Below are 25720 nucleotides of genomic sequence, written 5' to 3'. Positions count from 1 at the left end.
GTCTTATTGATATAGCCAGCATAAAAGTAAATCCAATAAAGCCATTTTATATCTATAATCATTGCCTAAGTACCATTTTGATTAACTGAAATAAAATAAGTGTATCAAATAAGTATATCAAAGAACCATAAAGATATCATATACAGAAGATAAACAAATTATATTGGAACTCTTAACTAAATGTTCTTGGGAAATTGTAATACCTATAATGTCATAGTATTTGTACCCTAAATATGTAATCAAAACTGTTTACCAAATAATAAGGTGTGTTCTATTAAGAAAATTACCTTTTGTTAAATAAATGTCACTTTACAGATTTATCTATAGTTGCATTTTTTGCATTTTGTATCAATAAATTGTATTTTACTTGATGTAGTTTACTTCTAGAGATACTAGGGCACTCATGTAAGTAACAACGGTAAGTCATTTAGACTGAGTAACTATTACCTGTAGTTTTTCAACCACCAGCCCACGATGAGAACCTGGAATAACACAGGGGTGCCCTTCTTCATCCTTATGGGGTTGACAGACTCTGCAGAGATGCAGCTGGCCCTCTCCCTGCTGTTTCTCCTGATTTACCTGACCACTGTGCTGGGAAACCTCTGCATGATCATGATAATTCGCCTGGATCTCCAGCTTCACACGCCTATGTATTTTTTCCTCACTCACCTCTCATTCATTGACCTCAACTACTCAAGTGTCATCACACCTAAAACCCTAGAGAACTTACTGACCTCCACGAGAAACATTTCCTTCACTGGCTGCTTCTCCCAGCTCTTCTTTTTTGTCCTGTTTGCAGCTACAGAGTGTGTTCTGCTCTCCACAATGGCCTATGATCGCTATGTGGCTATCTGCAAACCTCTGCAGTATCCCATCATAATGTCCTCAAGACTCTGTTGGACCCTTCTTGCTGGGTCCTATGTGGCTGGCCTTCTAGATTCCTCTGTCAATGTCATTTGCATGAGCAGACTGACTTTCTGCCATTCCAATATCATCCACCACTTTTTCTGTGACATAACCCCGATGTTAGCTCTGTCCTGTAAGGACACAAACGATACTGAATTGATGATATTTATTCTTGCCGGTTCTACTCTAATGCTGTCCCTTATCACAATAGCTATGTCCTATGTGTCCATCCTGGCGACGATTCTGAAAATGAAGTCCACTTCAGGAAAGCAGAAAGTCTTCTCCACCTGTGCCTCCCACCTGCTGGTGGTCACTGTTTTCTATGGCACTATGATCTTCACTTACTTAAAACCCAAGAAGTCCTACTCCCTGGGGAAGGACCAAGTGGCTTCTGTGTTTTACACGATTGTGATTCCCATACTGAACCCTCTCATTTATAGTCTTAGGAACAAGGAAGTGAAAAATGCTTTCTTTCGAGTCATGCAGAAGAGAGTGTCCACCAGGCTATTAAAATGATTGATAAATTAATCTATGGTCTGTTGGAGAGATGTGCTTCATTTGGGTAACGGTACGTTCAGCAGCTATTCTCTTTCCATCACATACATCTCCAAGAAGTCATTACTAGAAGTCTATGTTGTATTTCTTGGTGATAAATTATGTACTAATGAGTACCAGAAATTATTTGTTTTTAATTGTCACATTATGTCATAGAATAATCCATGCATACCTTTATTGACCATATACTAAATTTACTTATGAAGAACATTTCTGTAGATGTCCAATAATAACAGCCACATGTACATTTTTATAGCATAGAATAATCTTTTATGTTTATATTACTTGCAAATTCACTGAATGTTTAAAATTTTTCATTGGCACAAGGTAAATCTTAATGGAGGGTCCATAAGTTACAGGAGAGTAGAAGTACAGTGAAATTGATAGCCCTTTGTCTTATTTTCATCATTTAATCTTATTCCTTAAATATTGTAATTCACATGCCTGTCTAAAGTCTTATTTATTCATGTCTTTGTTAAGACTTATCCTCAGTACCTGAGCCCTGTCCCTGAGCTTTTCACTTCTTACTTTTTGGTGGTTAATACACATAAGTGTCTCCTGGACAGCAATTTGGCCAGGACTGACTTTGAACAGCGGTACTAAGATTTCATCCTTTCAAGCCGCAAGATTGTAGGTATGGTGCCTGCCTCTATTTTGTATTTTTCAAAATTTATTTCATCTTATTTTAACTCAAAAATAAAATTTAGCAGATATGGAAAATATCAACATTCCAGTAATACTCATTTTCAAGAAACTATTGAACATAAAAATATTCTCTTGAAATTAATAACAAATGTAATATACAATTGTGTATATTCTTCTCAAGGAATAACTATGGCTATCTGCAAGCAAATGATTTATTTAAATAGGATGTGTGTCATTTCCTGTGCACTCTTCTGGATCTCTCTGCAATCATTTAAAATCTGTTATATTAGTGAAGACTTTTTTAATAAAAGCTAGGGGATGAATATGGTCTCAATAAACAAGCAATGCTAATGCTCATTTTGCAACACTGTTTGACTGAAATTTTGTGAGTTTTCCATATTAAAATCTGCTTACAGTAACATCTCCTATGGGGGCATCTGGTAAATATCTGAGGGCCATGTATCCAGTGACAGATGGGTATATTCCATGTCATTAATCTGCTTCCTCAGATTAATGGAATATTAAGTGATTTACCCTTGTAATATTTGTAAATAGAGATGTAAAGCAAATATTTTATAATAAACTTTAAGTTTGTGGCAACCCATAAACTCGTTTAGTTGAATATTAAAATGTTCCTAATTTTCATATTTTTCTTGCATATTTTTCAATTGTATTTTTCACTTATATCTGATTTTGTAGGCTACTTTTTAAAAGTATTGTTCCTTTTCCTGAATTTTGTTGTTTTAAAATTTATAAAAATTACAAATTATACAAGTTGTTTAAATCCAACCATTATAATTTTATAAGGTAACTATAAAGCTATGGTCTAAAATTTTGAATAAAAATTATGTTTGATTTTTCCCTTAATGCCTTCTGAGTATTAATATAGTAATATTTTGCTATATAATGAAACCCTTTTTTCAAACACCATGCTGCAAAAAGAATAAATAAGAGTAAACTAATAAAATGAACAACCTCAATTTGTTTTAGCCCTTATCTCTTTGATAGATTTAATAAAATATTTGAGAGTTTTGAAATTATAAGAATGTATCAAATCTTTCAATATTCATTATATTCTGCTACTTCTTTAAAATAAATTTAAATTTTTTTTGTTATATATCAGTGTCACCTGAAAAACTTTGATTCAAATTTTCATTTTGAACTATGCTGTACAGACTTCATATCTGATAGCATTTCTATGATTTCTGTTTGAAGTTGAGAAAAATATGCATAAAGGATTTCTCATGTATTGAAATTTCCTTTTGAATTGTCATTGGCAATGAAATATTTTTTACAAATATTTACAGAGGATTGATTTATTTCTAGCAAGGATGGATGAACATTCACAGATCAGTTAATACATGTAGGGTGTAAATAGAATTAACCATCATTAGCACTCAGTTACCCCAATAGTTGGAGAGATAGCATTTAACAAATTTCAAACTTCATTCATGATTTACCATGGAAAGAGATAGTCTCTGATCACATTTTGATTTCCTTATGATACAATACTCAAAGGAATTCTTTGGTCATCATCAACACCTATCTGACAGATTAATATTAGTTTAAGTGTTAGTATAATATTGCAGAAGATTATTTTCTTTTTCCAAATGGTTCTACATTCAGCAAGCATATTAGAGTGACACAGGAAATCACTCTGAGCTATCCTTTTCTTACTTGATTATCACATTCTTTGGTGCTGGATTTCTAGTCTCAAGACTAGAAACATTCTGTCTTCCAAAATGGCACTGCCTTCTAAAAGTTCATTGGATATGTTTGGAACACATAAAGGTAGCTTCTTTCCTAAACTTGTAAGGAATGAGCACACTTGACTCACTCAATATTTCCCATAAATTATTTGTAGGACAATACATTCTATGATTACTCAATACAAGATTCACAGGAATCTTTTCCTGATTCTTATTGTGTACATTTTGAATTTCCTCCATTTGCTTATCCATCTTGAGAAATTAATCCTCAAGGAAATATTTCCAGTGTTATTACCTAATTCACTCTTACTTTAGCTCTCAGGCTAAACATTAATATTAGTAAAGCTTTGCATCAAAAGAGATCAGGTGAGCTTCCTCTTTATTATGAAAGTCCTATGTGAAAACTTCAAGCAGATTTAACACTTGAGAATTTGTCCTTGTAAATGTGCCAGCTAACCTTTGTTGGAATTGTTGCTGAGGATGACAAACTGTTGCACAATAATCCCTGGCCTATTAAATAGGGTGGTTTGGACACTTCAACTCTGAAGAGGGAATAAGCACTGCTCTTAACAGTACTATCTAGGATTTTTTTTTTTAGAGATTTTCCTTTCTGAGAAACGTTTCTTTTGAGCAACCTGGTAAAAATTATTTGAGTTTTAAATTTATCTCACAATAAAAAAACTTAAGTGTAAAAAATGTCTACAAGAAGGGAAACATGTATACTATAGAGATGTTAGTATCTTATGGGAATGGTATGTTTTCACGTTAAAAAGTAAGAGCACCTTTTGGCTTACAATAGTGGAAGAAGTTCTGTTCTTATGAACTTTAGTTCACAGTAAGTATTCTTAAGATGTTGGATTTACTTGAAGATAGAGCCTGGAAGAAAACAAATCACAGAATAAAGAAAGGGGTGGCTTTCGTGTAACCTTATTTGTGGTCGTTTGGGTTAATGTGCAAGAGCTGGTGCTATTTATTTAGTCGTTTGAGGAACCTTCCTACTGTTTCCTAGAGTGGCTGAAATAGTTTACACTCCCATCAGCAGTATTGTAACTTCTGTTTGTCCACATCCCCACCAGCATCCTTTATTATTAAATTTCTTGATAATAGCCATTCTGACTAGGCTGAAATAGAATCTCAAAGTTGTTTTGATTTCCATTTCTTTTGTGTCCAGATGTTGAGCATTTCTTCATGTGTTTATTGACCATTTTACTTCCTCTTCAGATGAATCTTTCTTTACACTTTAGCCCACTTTTTTATGAGGTGGCTATTTCTTACAGGATTTATATTGGGAGGGTTTTAATTTTGGGGGTTTTAAGAGTATTTTAGGTATGATGCCCTTGTCTGGTGCATAGCTAGTGAAGATGTTCTTCCAATCTGTGGGCTTTCTATTTATCTTGCTAGCTATGTCATTAGCCATGCAGAAGCTCTGGAGTTTAGCACAATTCTATTTAACCAAACTTTCTTTGATGTGTTATGTTTCTGGGTCTTTATTACGAAAGTTTCAATTTGTGCCAAGGACCCCCAATGTTTATCCTATTCTTTCCTGTAAGAGAAGCAAACCAAACCCAAAGAAAAATAGGTTGGACAGTTTCTATCACTTGTTATAATTAGAATATGTCTATGCTGTTGTTATCAGGAGATCACAGTAGCCATTCCCTAAGTGCATAGGATCATGTATAATGAAGTGTATGAAAATGAGCTCCACGACCTGTAAACAAGACATTGTTTTAGAGCTTATATACAGTTATTTCTATTTTCATTCTTTCTGTTTTAGTTTTCTGTGCCCTTTGGCTAATATATAAGCTTGTGTGATCAATGCCAGAAAAAGAAAATAGAGAAATAGCAGGACAAAGAATGGACTAATGCAACAATGATACTCACTAGACACTACGTTGGAAATGGACTTTATGACTGGTGGGGAAATGGGAATTGATAAGCAGGAGAAAATGAGGGAGAGGATAACAGTGTTTAAAAATAAAGGTACTCATTACCTTACCTATGTAACTTTCACCCCCTGTTCATCACCTTTACAATAAATTCTTTTAAAAAAAAGAAAGGGGTGATACTGATCAAGAAGAATTATTCTTATAACATGACTTATGGAAATGTGAACTTATATAAAAATAAAAATAATAGGAGTAGCAATAACAAAATAATCCACAAATAGATGTTGGATAATTCACCTTAATTCCCAATTTAAAAGTATGGATAAGATGATAGCATACAAGATAAAAGACTTGTACTGCTTAAGTGGTTTTAAAAAGCATTTAGCATTAAAAAGCATTAAGGATAACATTGGAAAACAGTTATATCACATGTTAATGCCATGAATTAGAATTTATGATTCAATGTAGATAATATTACATAATTTTATGATTGATTATGAGATACTACAGAGTACTAAAAAACTTCTGGATCTTTCACATAAAGGCAACTCATTTGGAAATCATTTGAGCTAAGTATCTCCCCTCACTTCTCAACACTATGAGAATCTGGAATAGCACAGAGGTACCTTTCTTCATCCTTATGGGGCCGGTGGACTCTGTACAGATGCAGCTGGCCCTCTCCATACTGTTCTTCTTGATGTACCTGACCACTGTGCTGGGCAATCTCGGCATGATCATGATAATTCGCCTGGACCTCCAGCTTCACACGCCTATGTATTTTTTCCTCACTCACCTCTCATTCATTGACCTCAGCTACTCAAGTGTCATTACTCCTAAAACTTTAGTGAACTTGCTGACTTCCAACAAGAGTATTTCACTTCTGGAATGTTTCACTCAGATGTACCTTTTTGTCTTGTTCGGAAGTGCTGAAATTTCTCTCCTATCTGCCATGGCCTATGATCGCTATGTGGCCATCTGCAATCCTCTACAGTATCCTGTCATAATGTCTGCAAGACACTGCTGTGCCCTGGTCACTGGTACTTATGTGATTGGCTTTGTGGATTGCTCTTTGAGTGTACTCTCTATAGCCAGATTGCCTTTCTGCAGATCCAATGTAATTCATCATTTTTTCTGTGATGTATTTCCGATTTTAGCTCTGTCTTGCCATGATACTTATGCCATTGACATTATAGTATACCTTTGTGCTGGATATACCCTGTTACTGTCCCTTATCACAATGTCCTGGTCCTATGTGTCCATTCTATCTACTATTCTGAGTATTAAGTCCACTTCTGGAAAGCAGAAAGCCTTCTCCACCTGTGCCTCTCACCTGCTGGGGGTCACTGTTTTTTATAGCACAACAACCTTTACTTACTTAAAACCCAAGAAGTCCTACTCCCTGGGGAAGGACCAAGTGGCTTCTGTGTTTTACACAATCGTGATTCCGATGCTGATCCCACTCATTTATAGTCTTAGGAACAAGGAAGTGAAAAATGCATTCATTAGGGTTATACAGAAGAAAGGGGGATCCATCAGGCAACTAAAATGATACTGATGTGAAGCATTTAAATTAATCTCCCATGATCTATTGGAAAGAAGAACTAGTTTATTTGTGTATGCTTAGGTTCATTTGCTCTTTATTTGTCTTATGATAGCTGAGATTTTATTATTGACATCCATACTGAATATCTATAATATACCTGATGTACTTACATAGGCAACAAATTACAACACTAATTATTTGCCTATAACTATTAAATTATGTCATAAAATGTTCCATGTATGCATAACTGAATAAATTTACTTGTGGAGGAGATATCTATAGATGTCCAATAATTAACAGTTTCTTTGTTCATATTTTGCCTAGAATATTTTATGTGTAGATACATATATAGGTTAAAATGGCATGTGCTAATTTTGAATGATGACAATTTGGAAAATTCTCTTAAAATTAATTAGTAACAGATGTATTACTCAGTGTATAACTATTGTTAATTTTAGGCATGGTTTTTAAAGTGGCATTGTTGTACACTCTTCAGGAACTTTCTGCATTCACTTAAAACCTGGGCTTCTTTAGACCTTTGTGATGACTTTTTCAATGAAAGCCCTGACATGAATATGGCCTCAGTAAGTAAACAAATTGTAACTCATTTTGTAATACTTAGGACTGGTATACTGTGAGTTTTCCATGTTGAAATTCACTGATAGTAACCTCTCTTATATGGACATCTGACTAATTTTTGATGACCATGTATCCAGTGAAAGATGGTTGTTTCCCATGGCATTAACCTATTTCCTTGAGTTAATGGAATATACTTTAAAAATAAATTATTGAATTAAGTGTTATATTTGCCCTTGTAAAATTTGAAAATACAGATTTTAGGTAAATATATGACGGTAAATTTAAGTTTTGTGGCATCCCATAAACTCCAGTTTAGTTTAATACTAATACTTCCCTAGTTTTCCTTCTTTTCTTTGCATATTTTGAAATTGCATTTTCCTTTGTCTCTGATATTAAAGTTCTCTTTTAAAAGCAATTAGAAATTAAAAAGATTGTTTAAATCCAGTCATTGTAATTGTATAACATAATGACAAATGTAAGATTTAAGTTTTTATTTAAATTTATTTTGCTAAACACCTTCTGATGTTAATATAACAATACATTTGCTACAAAATGAATCTCTATGCTCAAACTCTATACTGACAAAAAATAAAAATAAATGAAGAAAATGAAAAACCTGAGCTTGTCTGTTAGTTTTTAATTTTTAATAGGTTTTTATAATTGTAAAAAATATCAAGTTTTTATTAAATCTATCAGTATATATATGTTCTTCTACTTTTGGAATGCATTTTAAAATTTTACCTTTTCATGTTCACTGTTATTAGAAAGATTTTTACTCAATTTTGCTTTATGAAGTACACTGTATAAACTATGTATTTGCTAGCATTTCTAAATATTTTTTCATGTATTTTTATTGTAATTAATAGAAGGGTTACATTATATTCACCAGATACAAGGTGCATTGCTTCACAAACGTTGATAACCTTTCTCATTTCTTGGTCCCCATTTCCATCCCCCCACCCTCGCCCCTCATCTTGTTTTCCCCCCTTCCCTATCTGACTTCAAATAATCAAATAAGCATATATACAATATATTGGTTAACAAGGTAAAATACTGTAACAATATGAGATAACCAAGGGTCAGCAAAAGAGACGAGAGATAACATAGTACATTAAGGACAACAATCACTCATTATATGCCTTTGTTTTCTTTCAGATTGTTACAACACAAGTAACCATTCCTTGAGAATGAAATATGAAAAAGAACTTTAAATAGTCCATTCAGTGAAATCTACATGAACGTGATGGATATGAGAGATGAGTCTGTAGATTCAAGGAATAAAACTTATACCATTGTCTGTTATTGGACACATACAAAGGTTTGGGTTTCACTTTTCATGTGATTTGTGATTAAAAAGGCACCTTTCTGTTAAATGAGGAAAATAGACTAAACACTAACCATAAAGTTCTAAATTCCGTTAGCCATTTGCCAACAAAAGTTGATAGAGGGAAAAACGAGGAAAGTCAAAAGGTTTTAATCTGTGAAATGGCATAGGCCTTTACAAGGTCAGGATGAGCCAGAACAGGATATCATCAAAACACGTTCCATATTTACTCTCTTCTCATTTCTAATTTCCATGCATTGCAATCAGCAAAAAAATGAGATTACCAAAAAATACAAATTTTACATGACATAGATATTCAAGAAAAACAAGTCATCATGGTTAAGAGAAAATATTGAAATAGAAGAATAAAGATTGCAGTATTTATGTAAATTAATTGAATAAATTAATTGGCTCTTGTCAATGATTTTAATTTCGGTGTTTATTTACTAAAAAATTTTATACTTACAGAAATATTCATTTAATTTTTTACATTGTGATTGTATGGTTGATATCTGGAGGGGTTACAGTTTCATGAATCTGGTAGTGAGCAATGAATACACTTCTTTGTGCACCATGACTGCTCTTCCCTCGCTGTCTCCCAGTCTTTTCCTCCCATCCCCACACACTAGATATTCAGCATTTTCCATACAGTGTCTAGTTAGTAGTACTATTGTATTTGTTCAACATTGTTCAGACTTTTATGTGTTCTTCATAGCCTTCCCAAATATAAACCAACTGGTACAACACACAAGGGAAAGAAAACTAAAATGTCTCATGTTTCTTCTTCTTGGAATTCATTTCATAGAGTAATAGTTTATATGATCTTCTGTCCATAGCTATTTAGCCTTTGACCTTCACTCGTCTATCTTCTCCTTAGGCCTCTGGATGTTAAAGCTTTGATAGTAGGACCAGAACATCCTGAGGAGCAAAGGAACAGAAGACCTAAAATTAAGTCCCCAGACATATAGGCAAGAGATATGTGATAAGGGAGACAAAAACATTTTGGAGGAGAGACAACCTCTTCAACAATTGGTGCTGGCAAAATTGGCTCTCTACATACAGAGAAGTGGAAGAAGCAAGATGGCACCAAAACACTAGGAACCCAGCCCAGCTCTCTCCCACAAAAAGAGGGAATCTGGGAATCCCAAGAGCCAACTATCTTGAGAAATCAACAGCTACTAACTCAAAAAGCAACAGAGAAGTACACAAAACGGAAAAGTAATCCAGATAAAGCTTGTATCCGACATTCTGAAATAATCAGAAACGTGAGGACCCCTCCCTCACCCCTGGCTGCCAGCTCCAACCCGCAAAAATCACAGTGGCCAGTGCCAGGCCAGAAGCCCAGAACTCCATCAAGCAGCAGAATCCAGACGCAGGAATCCCACACAGACCTGACTCCTAAAATTTCATTTTATTTCAAGCACTGAGAAAATGTTGAGGGAATATATTCAAATATAATGTTACTTAAATGGTTAACTTATCAAAGACATATTATAAAATCATATCACAAAGATATGCAGTAACGAATTATTTATATTATCATTAAAAAGCTGTCGTACAGAACTTCCACTTCTCATTTTATGAATACAATGCATCCTAACGTTAAACGAGTTTCAACAATAAAATTTCAAGTAGAAATTAAAACCATAAGGCCAAGTGTGGTGGCCATACCTTTAACTCTGCTCAGGGTGCAAAGTATTAGGGAAGACATTAGTGAGAAAACATGGAAAAAATAAGTTAGGCGTTATGATATATGCCTACAATCCCAGCAGCACAGTAAAATAGACATAGGACTACTCTGTCCCTATGGCAGTGGATAGAAAAAATAAGAGATCCCAAATTAAAAAAAATAGTGCAAGAAAAAGCTAGAGATGTGGTTTAAATGCATTTATGTTTTCTTCCCTTGAGTAAGGTCTCTGATTTCAAAAACTAGGACTGGTAAACAAAAACAGTAACAACAAATAAAGGACAATAATGATAATAATAAAGGGAAAAGGAAAAATAAGGAAGAAAGTAAACATACATAGAATGTATACAATCATTAAATCATAGAGAAAATGACACCTCCAACACAAGAACGTGTAAATAAAAATGCATGAATTAAAGAAATTTTAACATGCTATCTGAGCAGTTTATACAATGCCACAAAATTATCAACTTATTGGTTTACAATGAAGTATATTAAAATGTGTATGCAGAATTTAATTGAAGATTTTCTTCATAAAGTGTATTACAAATTAAAGGAATCAGATAAAGGCAAGTACATTCTTTATATAACATAGACAAGAATAAGTTTTAAATGTTTAGAAGGTAATTGGCACATGTGGATTCTTACCATACAATAGGCAACAGTATATTATAACATATGGTTGACAATACATTCATTTCACAGCTTTGGTTGACAGGAGATTATGAACTGATTGATTTTAGTCAACTAAATAATCGACAGAACAGAGAAATGATGGGGAATTTTGTTTCAAAATGAAATATATATATTTATATTCACCATTTATATACAAAAGCATGCACATAACTCTGAAATATTTACATTGTTCCTCTTTCTTAATAAAGTTCAATATTTGACAAATATTCTTCAACCTACAATATGTTTTACTTTAGTCTACATAAAATTTTGGGAGCTAGATTACCACTGATTGCTCACACCTGAAATGCTAGCAACTCAAAAGCCTGAGATCTGAGGATCACAGTTCAAAGCCACTCCAGGTAGGACAGTCTGTGAGACTCTTATGTCCAGTAACTACCAGAAAACTGAAAGTGGTGCTGTGGCTCATGTGATAGAGTGTCAGCCTTGAGTGAAGAGCTCAGGGACAGCAGTCAAGCCCACAGTTCAAGTTCTGTGACTGATGACAGCAACAACAACAACAAAAAAAACAAAAATTGAGAGGGAGCTGTGATGTTCCCTTTTTAGCTATTTTTTATATTTGTGGGTTTAATAACCTGGAGGTTTTTCTACTATGTAAAAAAATGTGCCATAATAACATTTATTTCCTAACACAAGCACTGTACTACATAATTTGAAGGCAAAGACAGGAGGGAGCAAAATGGAGAATGATGGAGTCAGTAATATTGATTGAGATGAATTTGTATGCAAAACTTGACTTATAGAACCATAACCTCATTTTACAATACATAATAATTAAAAAATGTAATAGAGCAGTAGGCATGACATCATATTTGGAGCATCAGTTTCACTTAAAAGCAAATTATATATGGAGACCATATACTTGATAGATTTCTCATGACAGGCAATTAATATGAACTTCTATAAACATTCTCTCAGATGAAACTATGCACAATAAAAATGTATTCCTGGAAAATATAAAAGAAGGATTCAGTGTGTTTTTAGAATGAGACAAGATATCCCTTTTCCCTCCATCTCCCCTATGAAAAAAAAATAAAGATGGGTTAAAATGTTTAGTATGACTATTATTTTAATCTCATGAAACTCTTCTGCATGACTCGAATGAAAGCATCTTCCATTTCTTTTTCTCATCTGCATTGTATATCTCCTTCAATGTATTCTAGTATTTTCTTTATTATTACTGTTCTACAATATATCTCTTTGCAAGAATGGAAGACTCAATAGCGCTTTTATTCTTGATGTATGTATAAAATTTTAATGTTTATTTGCTCCCAGTTAGGTCAAGAGGGAAATTTACATTAACCTCATTCTTTAATATAGGAGCATTTGTTTTCCTGTGTGTACACATGTTTATTTGTATTTTGGTTTTCATGTATCCTGTCTTCTGTGGTAAATTAAATCACTATCAACTTTGTTATGGTTGATTTAATCAAAAGCATGCTGCGAAGCTCTTCCTACAAAGAATCCCCAATAAGTACTTTGATTTTCTATAGAGAAGTGGTTACCTATGCTCCCAGAATGCTAGTTTCAGGGTTCCTCAATTAAAGAGCATAGAGAATTGTGCCAGACTGTGTCATTCTCAGGGACCAATTTCAGAAAAGAAAATTAACTTTGCATGTGTTCAAAGACAGAAGTTCAAAGACTGAATGCATAAAATATTGTTTTGTTTTTCTATCTGGTTACAAAATGAAGAACACAATCACTTTATCCTGTATATGATGCTTTGATTAAAATGAAAGTAAATATACATATGTGTTATACATAGATATTAGAGAAAGACTCCTAATAATTAGAAAGTTTTAACATAGATATTATCTTCACATTGTTATAAAATAAAACTTTAAAATATTAAAATGAAAAATTATGTATTGATTCAAATGAAATACATGTGGATAAGATTTTTAATTAGAAATAAACTATTCACTGTCTGCTTAATTTTAATTACGTTCCAAAATCTATGTGCCAGTTAGTGTATAAAGAGATTCCCTTCTTGAATACATTGGATATATTTGATAGCACAAAGCACAACATGGAAAACTTCAGGTTTGTTAACTGTCATGAAAACTCTCAATGAATCCACTAGTCCTAAATATCACATGTCAAGGCCCATTTGTAATTTTCTTTTCACCATTTGTGATTCTCTCTTGAGATTACACTGAGCAATTTGTTGACTATCCCTAAAGCATTTGTGAGCTTAATGAAATTCCAGGAAGTTATCTACTATTTGTCAAGGACAATACTTATTGTCAATGTATTTATTTTTATTTTAATTAGTTGTATATGCCATTTTTTGGACTTTGTTCAAAAGAATTTGTAATGAGATCTGAAAGATAGGTAAAATCTTCTGGCCCATTACAGCAAAATTCAAAAGAATCAAGATGTCAGACTAGCCTAAATATTCACTCTTGATTAATACCTCATAGAAATGTGAAAATTGAAAGTAATAGAATACTTGGCTTAAAAACCAAAAGGTCTCAATGTGTGATAATAAGTATCCTTATTTTCATCCTGTATGAGCCAGGATGAAAAGATATTAAATGAAAAAGACCAGTTAGAAAATGACAAGTGTATGATTCACCCACTTACCTGAGTACCAGAACATAGTCAAACCAGGAATCAGGTAGTGGGGTTATAAGATCTGGGGATGGTAATACATACACATGGAAAGATATGAAATTATTTAGATCCAGAAGTCTGCTGTAAAGAACTGTACATGAAGGTAAGGTTTTTATTATACCTTGAAGATTCCTCAGTGTGGAAATAAATCTATTATTCTTTACTGGAATTTTCAATATTTGTGAATATGTAAACAGTTAAAAACAATAAGTTGTATTGTTCCTTATCCTATATGAAAGTCCACATTTGCAACTGAAAACATAAGAGAAAGAATTCCCAGTATGTTCTACAGAATGAAAGAATCTTGATAATGTTCTACTAACTCCAAGGAGATAAAAAAGACCCCCACAGTGAGTGATGAAGGCTATGTTTTGGAAGATCCAGAATCTGATACCCACTTTTGTCTTACCTCCTAAATTATTCTTTTCTTTCATTGTTTAAAAATTTCAGTGTAATTTTGGATATTGATGCCAGTTCTTTTTGTTCAGTGAGAAACTGAAGTAGGAGTTAAAACAGAAGACCCTCCAAATAATTATCAAACCAGTGACATCTCCCAGGAGCATGTTTTTGGTTGTTTTTGTTTTTCCATTCTCTGTTTCCTCAGCTATGTAGGATGTGGACAGATTGATGCATGGACCTGCAAGTGAAGTAGATTGCTTGGGACAGGAGTGGGAGCAATGACTCTGGGTAATTTGGGGAATTCTCCTGTGGGAGCACTAGTATTGGTTTGAGAGTATTCTTTTCAATTATTGCACGTAGCTTAATCACATTAGTCAGAGAGAACGTGGCCATTATTCATAATTCTAAGTATAATAGATTATGAAGTTAAATGAGGAGTATAAGAACCTACATATACACACAGGTAGACATCATTCGTTTATCATGCTATTTCTTGGTGAAAGTTCCATTTGAAACCATCTTTCTGCCTTTACTTCCCCAGGAGCAGATGACTGACATCAGGCAATGGCATTAGCTTCTAGGAAACTTTTGTGTATTTTAAATGATGCTAGCATCGGCATCCATATATTAATACGTGAATATATGTGTAAACATCATATAACCCACATGTCCCAGATCATATCCTTCTACATTCAAAACAGAGCAGGAGCTAAGATATAACCTGTATTTTTAAAGTATTCAAGAAAGATAAGAATAGTATTAACTTCAAGCAAATATCATCATCATATCCTCTCATATGGACACATATAGTGCCATTTTCAATGTTCTTAGTGTTATTTTGATAGGAATAAATACCTTCTAAATAACTTTTGCATTGCCTGCTTTACATCTTTATTCCTCAAACTGTATATTAGGGGATTCAACATGGGAATCATGATAGCATAAAATATTGAGACAATCATGTCATGCTCTAGGGCATAGTTAGAGCTGGGTCTCACATACATGAAAAGAACTGTGCCATGAAAAATAGACACTGCAGTCAGGTGAGAGCCGCAGGTAGAAAAGACTTTGCGTTTCCCTTCTGCAGAAGGCATCTTGAGGATAGCAGCCAGAATGAAGCCATAGGAGACCAGGACAATCAGGATGGTGACGAGCTCAATAGACCCCGCGCAGTAGAAGAGGAGAAGTTGATTTATTTGAGTGTCCGAACAAGAAATTGCCAAGAGAGCTGGAACATCACAAAAGATGTGACGAATTTCATTGGACCCACAGAAAGACAATCTGAAAGTGGCCACAGTGTGTAAGATGGCATGAGCAAAACCACCAGCATAAGAAATGATAATAAGGGACACGTACACTCTGGGTGCCATGCTCACTGTGTAGAGAAGCGGGTTGTAGATGGCGACATAGCGATCATAAGCCATGGCGGCCAGCAGAAAACATTCTGTGGTCCCAAACATAATAGCAAGAAACATCTGTACTATACACCCAGAGACTGAAATGACCTTCTTCTTTGACATAAAGTCTACTAGCATATTCGGAGTGATGACAGAAGAGTAGCAGGCATCTACTGAAGACAGGACGCCCAGGAAATAGTACATGGGGCTGTGAAGTCGGGAATCCCCAATGACCAACACAATCAGTCCTAAATTTCCGAGGAGAGTGAAAAGATAGATGGCGAGAAACAGGAAGACAAAGACAATCTGCAGTTCGGGGCTGTCTGTGAATCCCTTGAGTACAAAGAAGGTTATTTCAGTAACATTCTTCATGTTGGAATCTCATCGAACCACCTAGAAGAGAGAAATTCAAAGAAGCTAGTTAGATGACTAGGAAAGAATGAACAGCCCTGTTATGTGAAAGAACTTGGCTAGTGTCCATATTTGTGCATATGTATATATATGTATATATAACATATTTTTATCAGTAATTTCCCATCAACGCTGTAGAATTCAGGAGTGTTATGTCATGTATTTATGGCACTCCTTACTGATTGCAGGAGAAGTGATAAATTTGAGAGCAGGATTGGCCACTTGCTGTTATTAACTTATAAATCTGTTAATAGCTGAGTTGAATTAGCAATTTCATGTTTGTAGATGTAAACACAAAAAATAGTGGTTAATATCCTTATTTCATTTCAACACATTACATCAGGGTAGAGTTTGGAATAGAAGTAGAATTTTAGATCTTCCAAGAATTATAGAGGAATTTTCCTTATAACTTACTAACCTCTCCTTCAGTGAAAGAATTCAGGACACTGCCTAGGCTCTGAGTTCAAGCACAAAAAGGGGCAAAGAATGTATGATGAACTTAGTTTTACTTTGGACAATTATAGCTACTTGGGATAAATTTTCCTTAAGACTGAACTTTCTGAAAGATATTACAACCAATTACACTGAGTCTCAGTTCATATAAGTATATCCCCAAAAGACCTGGAGTAATGTTTAGAAAAATATCTATTATTCTTGCCCAGTGAATAATGTTGAATTTTCTACTTATGCCAACATAAATTTAGTTCTGTTAATTCCACTTGAATGCTATGGAATCAATTGGAAAGATCTCGAGCTCCATGATGAAATGCAAAGCGTGCAAAGATGACAGACTTGATAACATTTAACAAGCCTCTGTCACAGGAATGAACTTTTATGAATTTTATATGATTTCACCCAGTAACAACTCTTGCTGCAACTTAACTAAAACCACCACACAGTTCTGGATCTCACTCACAGTGTACAGCATGTTTTTCCTAGAGAACAAAACAAAACAAAACAACAACAAAATACCTCTCAAATGACAATGGATTTATTGGACAGCTTTTCTCTCCTCAGTCCTGTCTGACTGTACTTGAATGTATTAGTTCTCTAAAAACAGAAAAAATATGGTTATATAACTAAGGTATTATTTTTCAAACTTTTGCCGTATTAAATAAAGGTAAAGGATCATAAATTTTTGCAGGAATCAAATATTTCATTCCTTTTCCTTCCCTTCAACTGAGAGACTCATGGCTGCTAATTTCATGCATCAGTACCACAAAACCAATAGCTTTGAAGCAGCATTCTTATTTACATAAACAAATATGAACTCAACAGCTTCCATGAGGTTGTGATTTTAATTCCCACAAATACTTTGAAATATATGTGATTTAAACACTTAAGAGAGGTAAGAACTCAAGTGAAATCACAGCTACCATGTACAATTCAAAACAACATAGTTTTCCTTCAACTGTTATTTTTCTTGTTTGGCCAAATAATCTTTCAGTTATCTGAAAACTTATCTTACCCAACAAATAGAAGATGCCAGATTAGCCTTTGAATATTATTCAGGTTGTTTATATGTACTTCTTCAACAGTTGATAGATCTCAAAGGAGAGACTATCAAGGGAATATATACCAATTATCCCCTGGTTCTTAGCAGCCACATAATGATTTTATTTGTAATGAAAGTGTAAATGCTATTGGAATAAGGTCCTACCTGTTCTTTATAAAGTGAACCATGTCATTGGCCTCTTTTAGCAGATTTTTATTGTTGCTGTTGTTCTTTTTTATTATTTTTCAGATCTGCTGTCCCTGAACCTCTTTGAGCTCATGGTTAGTGCCCAGTCTCTTTAAACCACAGTGCCACTTCTGGTTTTCTGATGTTGAATTAGAAATAAGAGTTTCACAGACTTTCTTGCTCAGGCTGGCTTTGGACAATGACCCTCAGATCTCAAAGTCTCCTGAGTAACTATGATTACAGTTGTGATTTACCTATGTCTGGATAAGTTAATTTTTAGATGCATTTTCAGAAAGCATATAAAAACATTAACATATTAAACATATTTTTATAGATGTGTGGGTTATTCTTTTTAAGGAAAATATCTTCCATTCAGTTGGTTATTCATAAATGAGGCTTATTATGCTTTCTTATTGAAGTTTAAGTATTTCTTAAGTGGTTGTAATATTCAGGCATTATTGAATATATGGTTTACTAATGATCCTTACTGATCTACAGATTTCCTTTCATACTGCAGAAGATTGTCCTTGTGAGCAGTGCTTTTTAATAAAATGGAGCTCCAATTGTCTAATTTAGTTTTTGTTGCTTGATTTTTTTTTGTGGTAGTCATGAGTGTTGAACTCAGGCTAGAGTGTTCTCCTGAACTCATTTGCTCAAAGCTGCTGCTCTACTATTTTGACTCACTGAGTCACTTTATTGCTTGACTTTTGTTACTATAGCCAAAGTCATGAAGGTCTTTCTTCATTATTTCTTCTGGGAAATTTTAACTTCTGAATTTAGATTGAAATCTTTATGTTGAGTTTATCTTCAAATTATGTGGGAGAGGAGGTCTAATTTATGTTTCACTAAAACAGTTTGCTCCACACTATTTTGGAGAGAACATCCTTTTCTTCTTCAGGCACTTCTATATTCATTGTAGTATTTTTCAAAAAACTCAAATATGAAAAAGTTAATGTTCACTGACATATGAATGAGAAAAAGTGTTCTTCCATACAGTAGAACCTTATTGAGAATTTTAAAAAAGATCCAAGAAATGGAATAAGAAGTTTTTGTTTGTTTGTTTTTTGTTTTTTTTTATTGTAATTAGTAAAAGGGTTACATGATATTTGCCAGATAGAAGGTGCATTAATTCACATATATTGATACCCTTTCACATGTCTTGGTCCCCATTACACTCCCTTCCACCCTCCACCTCCATCTTGGTTTCCCCCCTTCCCTGTCCAATTTCAAATAACCAAATACAAATAAATCCAATATATCAGATAACAAAGTGAGATACTGTAACAATATGAGATAACCAAGGGACAGCAAAAGAGATGAGAGATAACATAGTACATTAAGGACAACAATCATTCATTATATGGCTTTTGTTTCAATATCCTGGAGGTCTTTTCAATTAGCTTCATACTATATGGCCTTATGTATCGAGGTTTTGCTCTATTGCAGATATCTGCTAGTAGAGCCCAAGGTTTCTACTGATTATGACAAATGAGGGAAACCATTGAGCTTAAGTTCCTTTGAGTCTGGCTTACTTCACTTAATATGATTTTTTCTAAGTCTTTCCATTTCCTAACAAATGGGGCAATGTCATTCTTTCTGACAGTAGCATAGAATTCCATTGTGTATAAATACCACATCTTGTTGATCCACTCATCAACTGAGGTTGGTTTCATATCTTTGCTATGGTAAATAGTGCTGCAATGAACATTGTTGTGCTAGTGGATTTAGTATGTCCTTTTTTCTGTATGGTTGGGTAAATGCCAAGTAGTGCAATTGCTGGGTCATAGGGGAGTTCTATGTTTAGCCTTTTGAGGCACTGCCACACTGCTTTCCATAGTGGTTGAACGAGTTTGCACTCCCACCAACAGTGTAGTAGTGATCCCTCCTGGCCACATCCCCTCCAGCATCTGTTGTTATTAGTTTTCCTGATCCTGGCCATTCTAACTGGAGTGAGGTGGAATCTTAGAGTTGTTTTGATTTGCATTTTTTTTATGACCAGAGATGTTGAGCATTGCTTCATGTGTCTATAGGCCATTTTTGTTTCTTCTGCAGAGAAAACTCTCTCTAAAGAAATAGAAGAGGCAATCCAAAATTTCATATGGAATAATAAAAGATCCCGTATAGCAAAAACACTTCTTAGCAGAAAGAACAGCGTAGGAGGAATTTCAATTCCAAACTTTAGACTCTATTACAGAGCTATAATTCTCAAAACAGCTTGGTACTGGCACAAGAACAGGCCTGAAGACCAATGGAATAGAACTGGGGACCCAGATATTAAACCACAGACCTATGGCCACCTAATCTTTGACAAGGGAGCCAAAAAAATAGAATGGAAGAAAGACAGCCTCTTCAACAAATTGTGCTGACAGAACTGGTTAAGCACCTGCAGAAAACTAAAGTTGGATCCTTCTTTGTCACCCTGCACTAGAATTAACTCCAAATGGATCAAAGACCTGGAAGTAAAAGCTGACACACTGAAAACTTTAGAAGAAGGAATAGGAGATACACTAGGCCTTCTTGGCACAGGTCGAAACTTTCCTAATAAGGACCAAGAATCACAACAAATCAGAGAAAGCCTGGATAAGTGGGACTGCATTAAACTGTAGAGCTTTTGTATGGCAAAGGACATGGCTAGTAAATTAATTAGGAAGCCCACAGAGTGGGAGAAGATCTTCATCAACCAAACAACGGACAAAGGCCTCATATCTAAAATATATCAACAGCTCAAAAAATTGAATCACTCCAAAACTAATCCCCAAAGTAACAACCATCCCATTAAAAAAATGGGCCAAAGACTTTTTTTTTGAATAAGAAGTTTTATTTTATGTGTGTGTGTGTGTGTGTGTGTGTGTGTGTGTGTGTGAGTATGTGTGTGTGTTTTCTCCTTCGGCCTTGTTTATTTGTTTATTTGGTCATGGTGCATGAACTCTGGGTCTTGGAGCTGTCCCTGACCTTTTCAGCTCAGGGCTACCAGCCTATCTTTGAGCCACAGCCCCACTTCTCTTTTTTTTGCCAGTCCTGGGTCTTGAACTCAGGGCCTGAGCACTGTCCTTGGGCATTCTCAAGCCCAGTACTCTATCACTTAAACCACAGCAGCATTTCCAGCTTTTTAATTTTTTTCTATGTATGCAGTACTGAGGAATCAAAACCCAAGTCTTCGTGCATGCTAGGCAACCATTCTACCACTAGGCCAAACTCCTGGCCCCCTAACTCCCATTTTGTAGTGATTAAATGGAGATATGACTCTTATGGCTTTGTAGGGTCAAGGCTGACTTTGAACTGCAATCCTCGATCTCAGCCTCCTGAGTAGCTAGGATCACAGACGTGAGCCATGGCACCCGACTTGATGCTGTTTTGATTTCTGTACCTTGAAAGTTCATCTGACTTGAGTAGGGTAAGGGGAGCACAGAAAGGATGGGATGAAAGGTGCTCAAACACAGCAATGGTACTCACTAGATGCTATGTTGAAAATGAACTACACATGTGGGTGATGGATTGAAGAGAAAAACTGAGAGATTAAGGGAAGGGGTGACACTGTGCAAGGATCTTTAGTATATTGAAACAAGAGCTTTAATCTTGTGTGACTTTTGTTATTAATGTACTGGTTATTTCTCTTCTCTTTTGTTGCTCTTTGGTTAATCTCATATTGTTACTATACCTTAATGTGCTACCTGGTATATTGTATATATATTTGATTATTTGAAATAGGAAAGGAAGGAAAGGGGCAAAAACAAGATGATCAGGAGGGAGTGGTGGGAGGGAAAAGGGGAAAAACATGAGAAGGGATATCAATGTGTGAGAAATAATGCACCTGCTATCTGGCAATTGTAACTGTAATCCCTGTATACATTACAATAAAAAAAATTTTTAAAAAAGAGTCTACTCACTACTTCACTTATGTAACTGTAACCCCTCTGTGTATCACCTTTACAATAACAATTAAAAAATGAAAATAAAAAATAGGAGGAAGCCCGGTCATAGGTGACAACAAAACCTTGCAGTCTTCAGGATGCATGAACTAGGCAAGGCACAGAAAAAAAAATCATTACTTAATTCCACTCTTAAAAATATACAGATATTAGCAGGCAAAGTGGATTATACTTGTAATCCTAACTACTCAGGAGGCTTGAGGTTCAAAGCCAGCTCAGCCACTAAAGGCTCTAAAGACTATGAGATTCTTAATTCCAATTAACTACTAGAAAACGGGAAGAAGTGCTGTGTCTCAAGGGCTAGGGTGGTAGCCTTGAGCTGAAAAGCTCAGGGACAACCCCCAGGCCCATGGATAGGGTGGTAGCCTTGAACTGAAGAACTCAGGGTCAATACCCAGGCACAAAGTCAAGCCCCATGACCTACAAAATATATATATGTATGTATATGCACATAAATATATATGTATATGCTTTTTCTACAGATACCATACATAGGCCATGTATTAATACTTTTATCTTCCCTGGCAATGGAAAACTGGTATTCTATGTGTAGAACTTTCCATAAACTTAACAAGATGGCATTGGGTTGTCTATTACTGTACCTTGTCACAAATCCTTCCACATTCTTCTTGTGACACATTTTTAGTCTTACCAATCTATTCTTATTTTAGAACTACCAGGCTGGCTGGTGAGTTGTGTGTGTGTGTGTGTGTGTGTGTGTGTGTGTGTGTGTGTGTGTGTGTGTGTGTGTGTGTGGTGTGTAAGCTGTCTAAGAGCTTTAACACTGGACATAGATGTTTTCCTGAGCTTTCTTTGCTCAAGCCTAGCCCACTACCACTGTGTCACAGCTCTACTTGCAGCTTTTTTTTTTTTTTGGTGGTATCATTGCCTTTCCTGCCCAGGCTGGAGTCAAATTGTGGTCTTGAACCACTATCCTCTATTCCTTTCTCCAAAGCAGCTGAAATTTCAGGGATGTACCCTTATACTCAGCCATAAACTTCTTCCTTTCTTTTTCAGATCTGCCCAACTAGGGAGAAGAAGACTCACACCAGGGCAACTGTCCTCACACTTGCTGCAACACTTATTTATGGTGCTTTCTTAAGAGCCTGGGAATCTTTAGGAGCGTGAGCTTGAGCATGAGCCTGGGCTAGAGATATAGTTGGAGATGGAGCCTTGGTTTGCTCCTGTGCTTTCACTGCTGAGTCCATGACCCTGGGCAAATGAATATGCTTTCCCAGCTTGGGTCACACACCCCAAGAGCCAATATGATCCTGTTGACCAACTGTATTTTCAGACAGTAAATAAGATGGTTATAGGAAATCTTTTACATATTGTGCTATGTCATCAATGTGTTCACATCTCTTGTCTTCTCTTGTGTTCTATTAACTACAAAAAATAGTATTAGCCTGTTTCTATTGCTTTGTGTCAGAGTAGTATTTTGTAAATTATCATATCTTAGTAATTGGTATTACATAGGCATTTTCTCTTAGGTTATGTTTTGATAGTATTTTCTCATGAATGTACATTAAAAATTTTGCAAATTACCAACTTATATTCCCAGGAAGAAGAAATTGTGTTAAAGAAAATTCAACTCTCAACTCTATGCAATATAAATTGTTAGGGTCAAAGTGAGAACTATGCCTGTATTTTTGGAAGATTTTCCACAGAGGGATACTTCAAAAAAAGCCAGTGTCCTGTATGTAATGACTTTTCCTATGAGTTAATTACTCTAGTGTCATTAACTGGCGTACTTAGAAAGGAAATAAAGTGCATCTGCATGTTTTTTTTCCATCTTAGAAACCAACCTGTAGATTTTTTCCCTTGAAGAATTCCCTGTAGATTTTAAAGAGAGATCAAGAATTTGATATTAAAATGAAGTTAAAGGAAAAATGCTCACAGGATTCTATAATTGAATGAGCGGTTTGTTTTCATAGGTAAGATGAAAGATTGTTCATTACTTAAAAAGAGTTTAGAGTCTCTCATCTTGGTGGCAAGATAGAATGCTTAAGACTTTATCAGAGAAAGTTCTGGCTAGTATACAGTTTTAATATGTATTTTTTTTAATAAAAAAATTTGAATAACCTTAGCTAAAAAGAATAAGGATGAATTATGTCCCTATTTTGGTCATTCAGACTATGAAGAATAAAATTTCTCTATTTTCATGGATGAGAGGAGAACAAAGGCAATATTTAAAGGTAGGTAAACAATATTTAGATGGTGAGAAAATCAACTCAACTACACATAGGGCATATTTTACAATGATTAGATAGAAAGATGATAGATAGATAGATCTTAGCATATGTTAATTGTACAAAAGAATTTCATTGTAATACTACTTTAAATTGTATACTCAAAGAAACTATAAAACAAATACAAGAAAATTGCAAGAGGACAGATAAAGTATTATGTGAATAAAGGACAAAATATATATTTTAATTTACTTAAATGAATTATATTTTGCAGCTATGAAAGCAGAAAAGTAAACAATCACTTATATAGATTTGGTGTACCTTAGTCAAATTAATCTCTGTTTCTACTCTTTCTTATTGTCATGTCCCTCTACAAAATCTTTTCACAGGCATGCTTATTTTATTTTCCTACATGAGTATAAATACCTCAAACATATTTGCCTCCTTTAATCTTTTCTTTTTCTTCCCCCAATCCACAGGTTTCCATAATAAAACCGTATTTGTTTCTCATTCCTGTCACTCAGGTTTAAATATTGAGATTCTGCATAAAAATAAGAATCAATAAATGGAATTACATCAAACTGAAAAAATTGTACATGATCAAGGAAACAATTCCATGATCCATTATTCCAAAACTGAAATTTACTCTAGTAGGATATAGATTTAAGTAACTGATTGAGTAGTTAATTATGACATTCATAGAAAAAGAAACCATGGGCACTTCAAAATCAGTTTTGAAAAGCAATTGAAATATTGAAGCATATGGTCTTTTTCTAAGGGTAAATATTTTGAGTGGTGACAGGTCACAATATCAGCAATGTGGTCATGTAGATCTTGAGGTTGGGGTAGAAACAACCGGAACATGAAATGATAACAAACTACGCAACTGATCAATTGTGCCTAGCTTAACCTTCCATTTTCCTATCCAGAGAAGTACATTGGGTTACTGAGCATGCAGATTCTTCTGTAAGATTGTGTACATTAAATTTGTCATTCTCCTTACCCTTGCAGATGGCTGAACTGGTACTCGTATGATTTTCTGTTACTTTATTATTTCAATCATCAGACCCCAGGAACAAATATTACCCTAGCTTCCCAGACTGATCATGTTTCATTATGTGACATATAAATTTTTGTCTTTCCAACCATTATTACTTCTTAAAAAATCAGTTACAAAGCCAGGCATGGTGACTCATGCCTACCATCTTAGCTATTAAGGAGGCTGAGATCTGAGGACTGTGATTCAAAGCCAGCCTGGGCACTAAAGCACTGAGAATTTTATTTCCAATTAACCACCATAAAACTGGAAGTGGGGCTATGGCTCAAGGGATAGGTTGGAAGCCTTGAGCTAAAGAGCTCAGGGACAACGCCCAGACCCAAAGTTCAAGCCCCACAACCAAGAAAAAACAAAGAAAAATCAACTATATCATGATTAATGGATACTTTCTTAAAATATTAGTTTATAAGAATACCTCCTTAAAAAGTTACCTTAGTTAAAGTAGCTGAAATTTCTTCTTTTTGTCTATTATTCCTCTATTTCCCATGATGAAATAGATAAATGCTCTAAT

The 25720-nt window shown here is 34.7% G+C and overlaps 3 protein-coding genes across 3 annotated transcripts; 2 read left to right on the top strand and 1 right to left on the bottom strand.

Annotated features, from left to right (window-relative positions):
* Positions 1-474: 474 nt before the first annotated feature.
* LOC150052722 (olfactory receptor 8H1-like) lies at positions 475-1422 on the top strand. The gene has a single exon (XM_090348798.1). The coding sequence runs from the start codon at positions 475-477 to the stop codon at positions 1420-1422; it is 948 nt and encodes a 315-aa protein (XP_090204924.1).
* Positions 1423-6299: 4877 nt separating this feature from the next.
* Positions 6300-7250, top strand: LOC150052721 (olfactory receptor 8H1-like). The gene has a single exon (XM_090348797.1). The coding sequence runs from the start codon at positions 6300-6302 to the stop codon at positions 7248-7250; it is 951 nt and encodes a 316-aa protein (XP_090204923.1).
* Positions 7251-15378: 8128 nt separating this feature from the next.
* LOC150052720 (olfactory receptor 5T7-like) lies at positions 15379-18851 on the bottom strand. The gene is made up of 2 exons (XM_090348796.1): positions 18014-18851; positions 15379-16335 (listed from the first exon to the last, which is right to left on the bottom strand). The coding sequence occupies exon 2, from the start codon at positions 16312-16314 to the stop codon at positions 15379-15381; it is 936 nt and encodes a 311-aa protein (XP_090204922.1). The 5' UTR covers positions 16315-16335; positions 18014-18851.
* Positions 18852-25720: the final 6869 nt, after the last annotated feature.

This window comes from Megascapheus bottae, chromosome 16, assembly GCF_031878675.1.
Source record: "Megascapheus bottae isolate mThoBot1 chromosome 16, mThoBot2.hap1, whole genome shotgun sequence".
NCBI classification, from domain to species: Eukaryota; Metazoa; Chordata; class Mammalia; order Rodentia; family Geomyidae; genus Megascapheus; species Megascapheus bottae.
The sequence above is the reverse complement of the archived record's forward strand: the minus strand, read 5'-3'. Positions and strand labels throughout refer to the sequence as shown.

Bases quoted from the DNA above. Each gene is read 5' to 3' on its own strand.
- LOC150052722 (XM_090348798.1), top strand. From the start codon at position 475: ATGAGAACCTGGAATAACACAGGGGTGCCCTTCTTCATCCTTATGGGG.
- LOC150052721 (XM_090348797.1), top strand. From the start codon at position 6,300: ATGAGAATCTGGAATAGCACAGAGGTACCTTTCTTCATCCTTATGGGG.
- LOC150052720 (XM_090348796.1), bottom strand. From the start codon at position 16,314: ATGAAGAATGTTACTGAAATAACCTTCTTTGTACTCAAGGGATTCACA.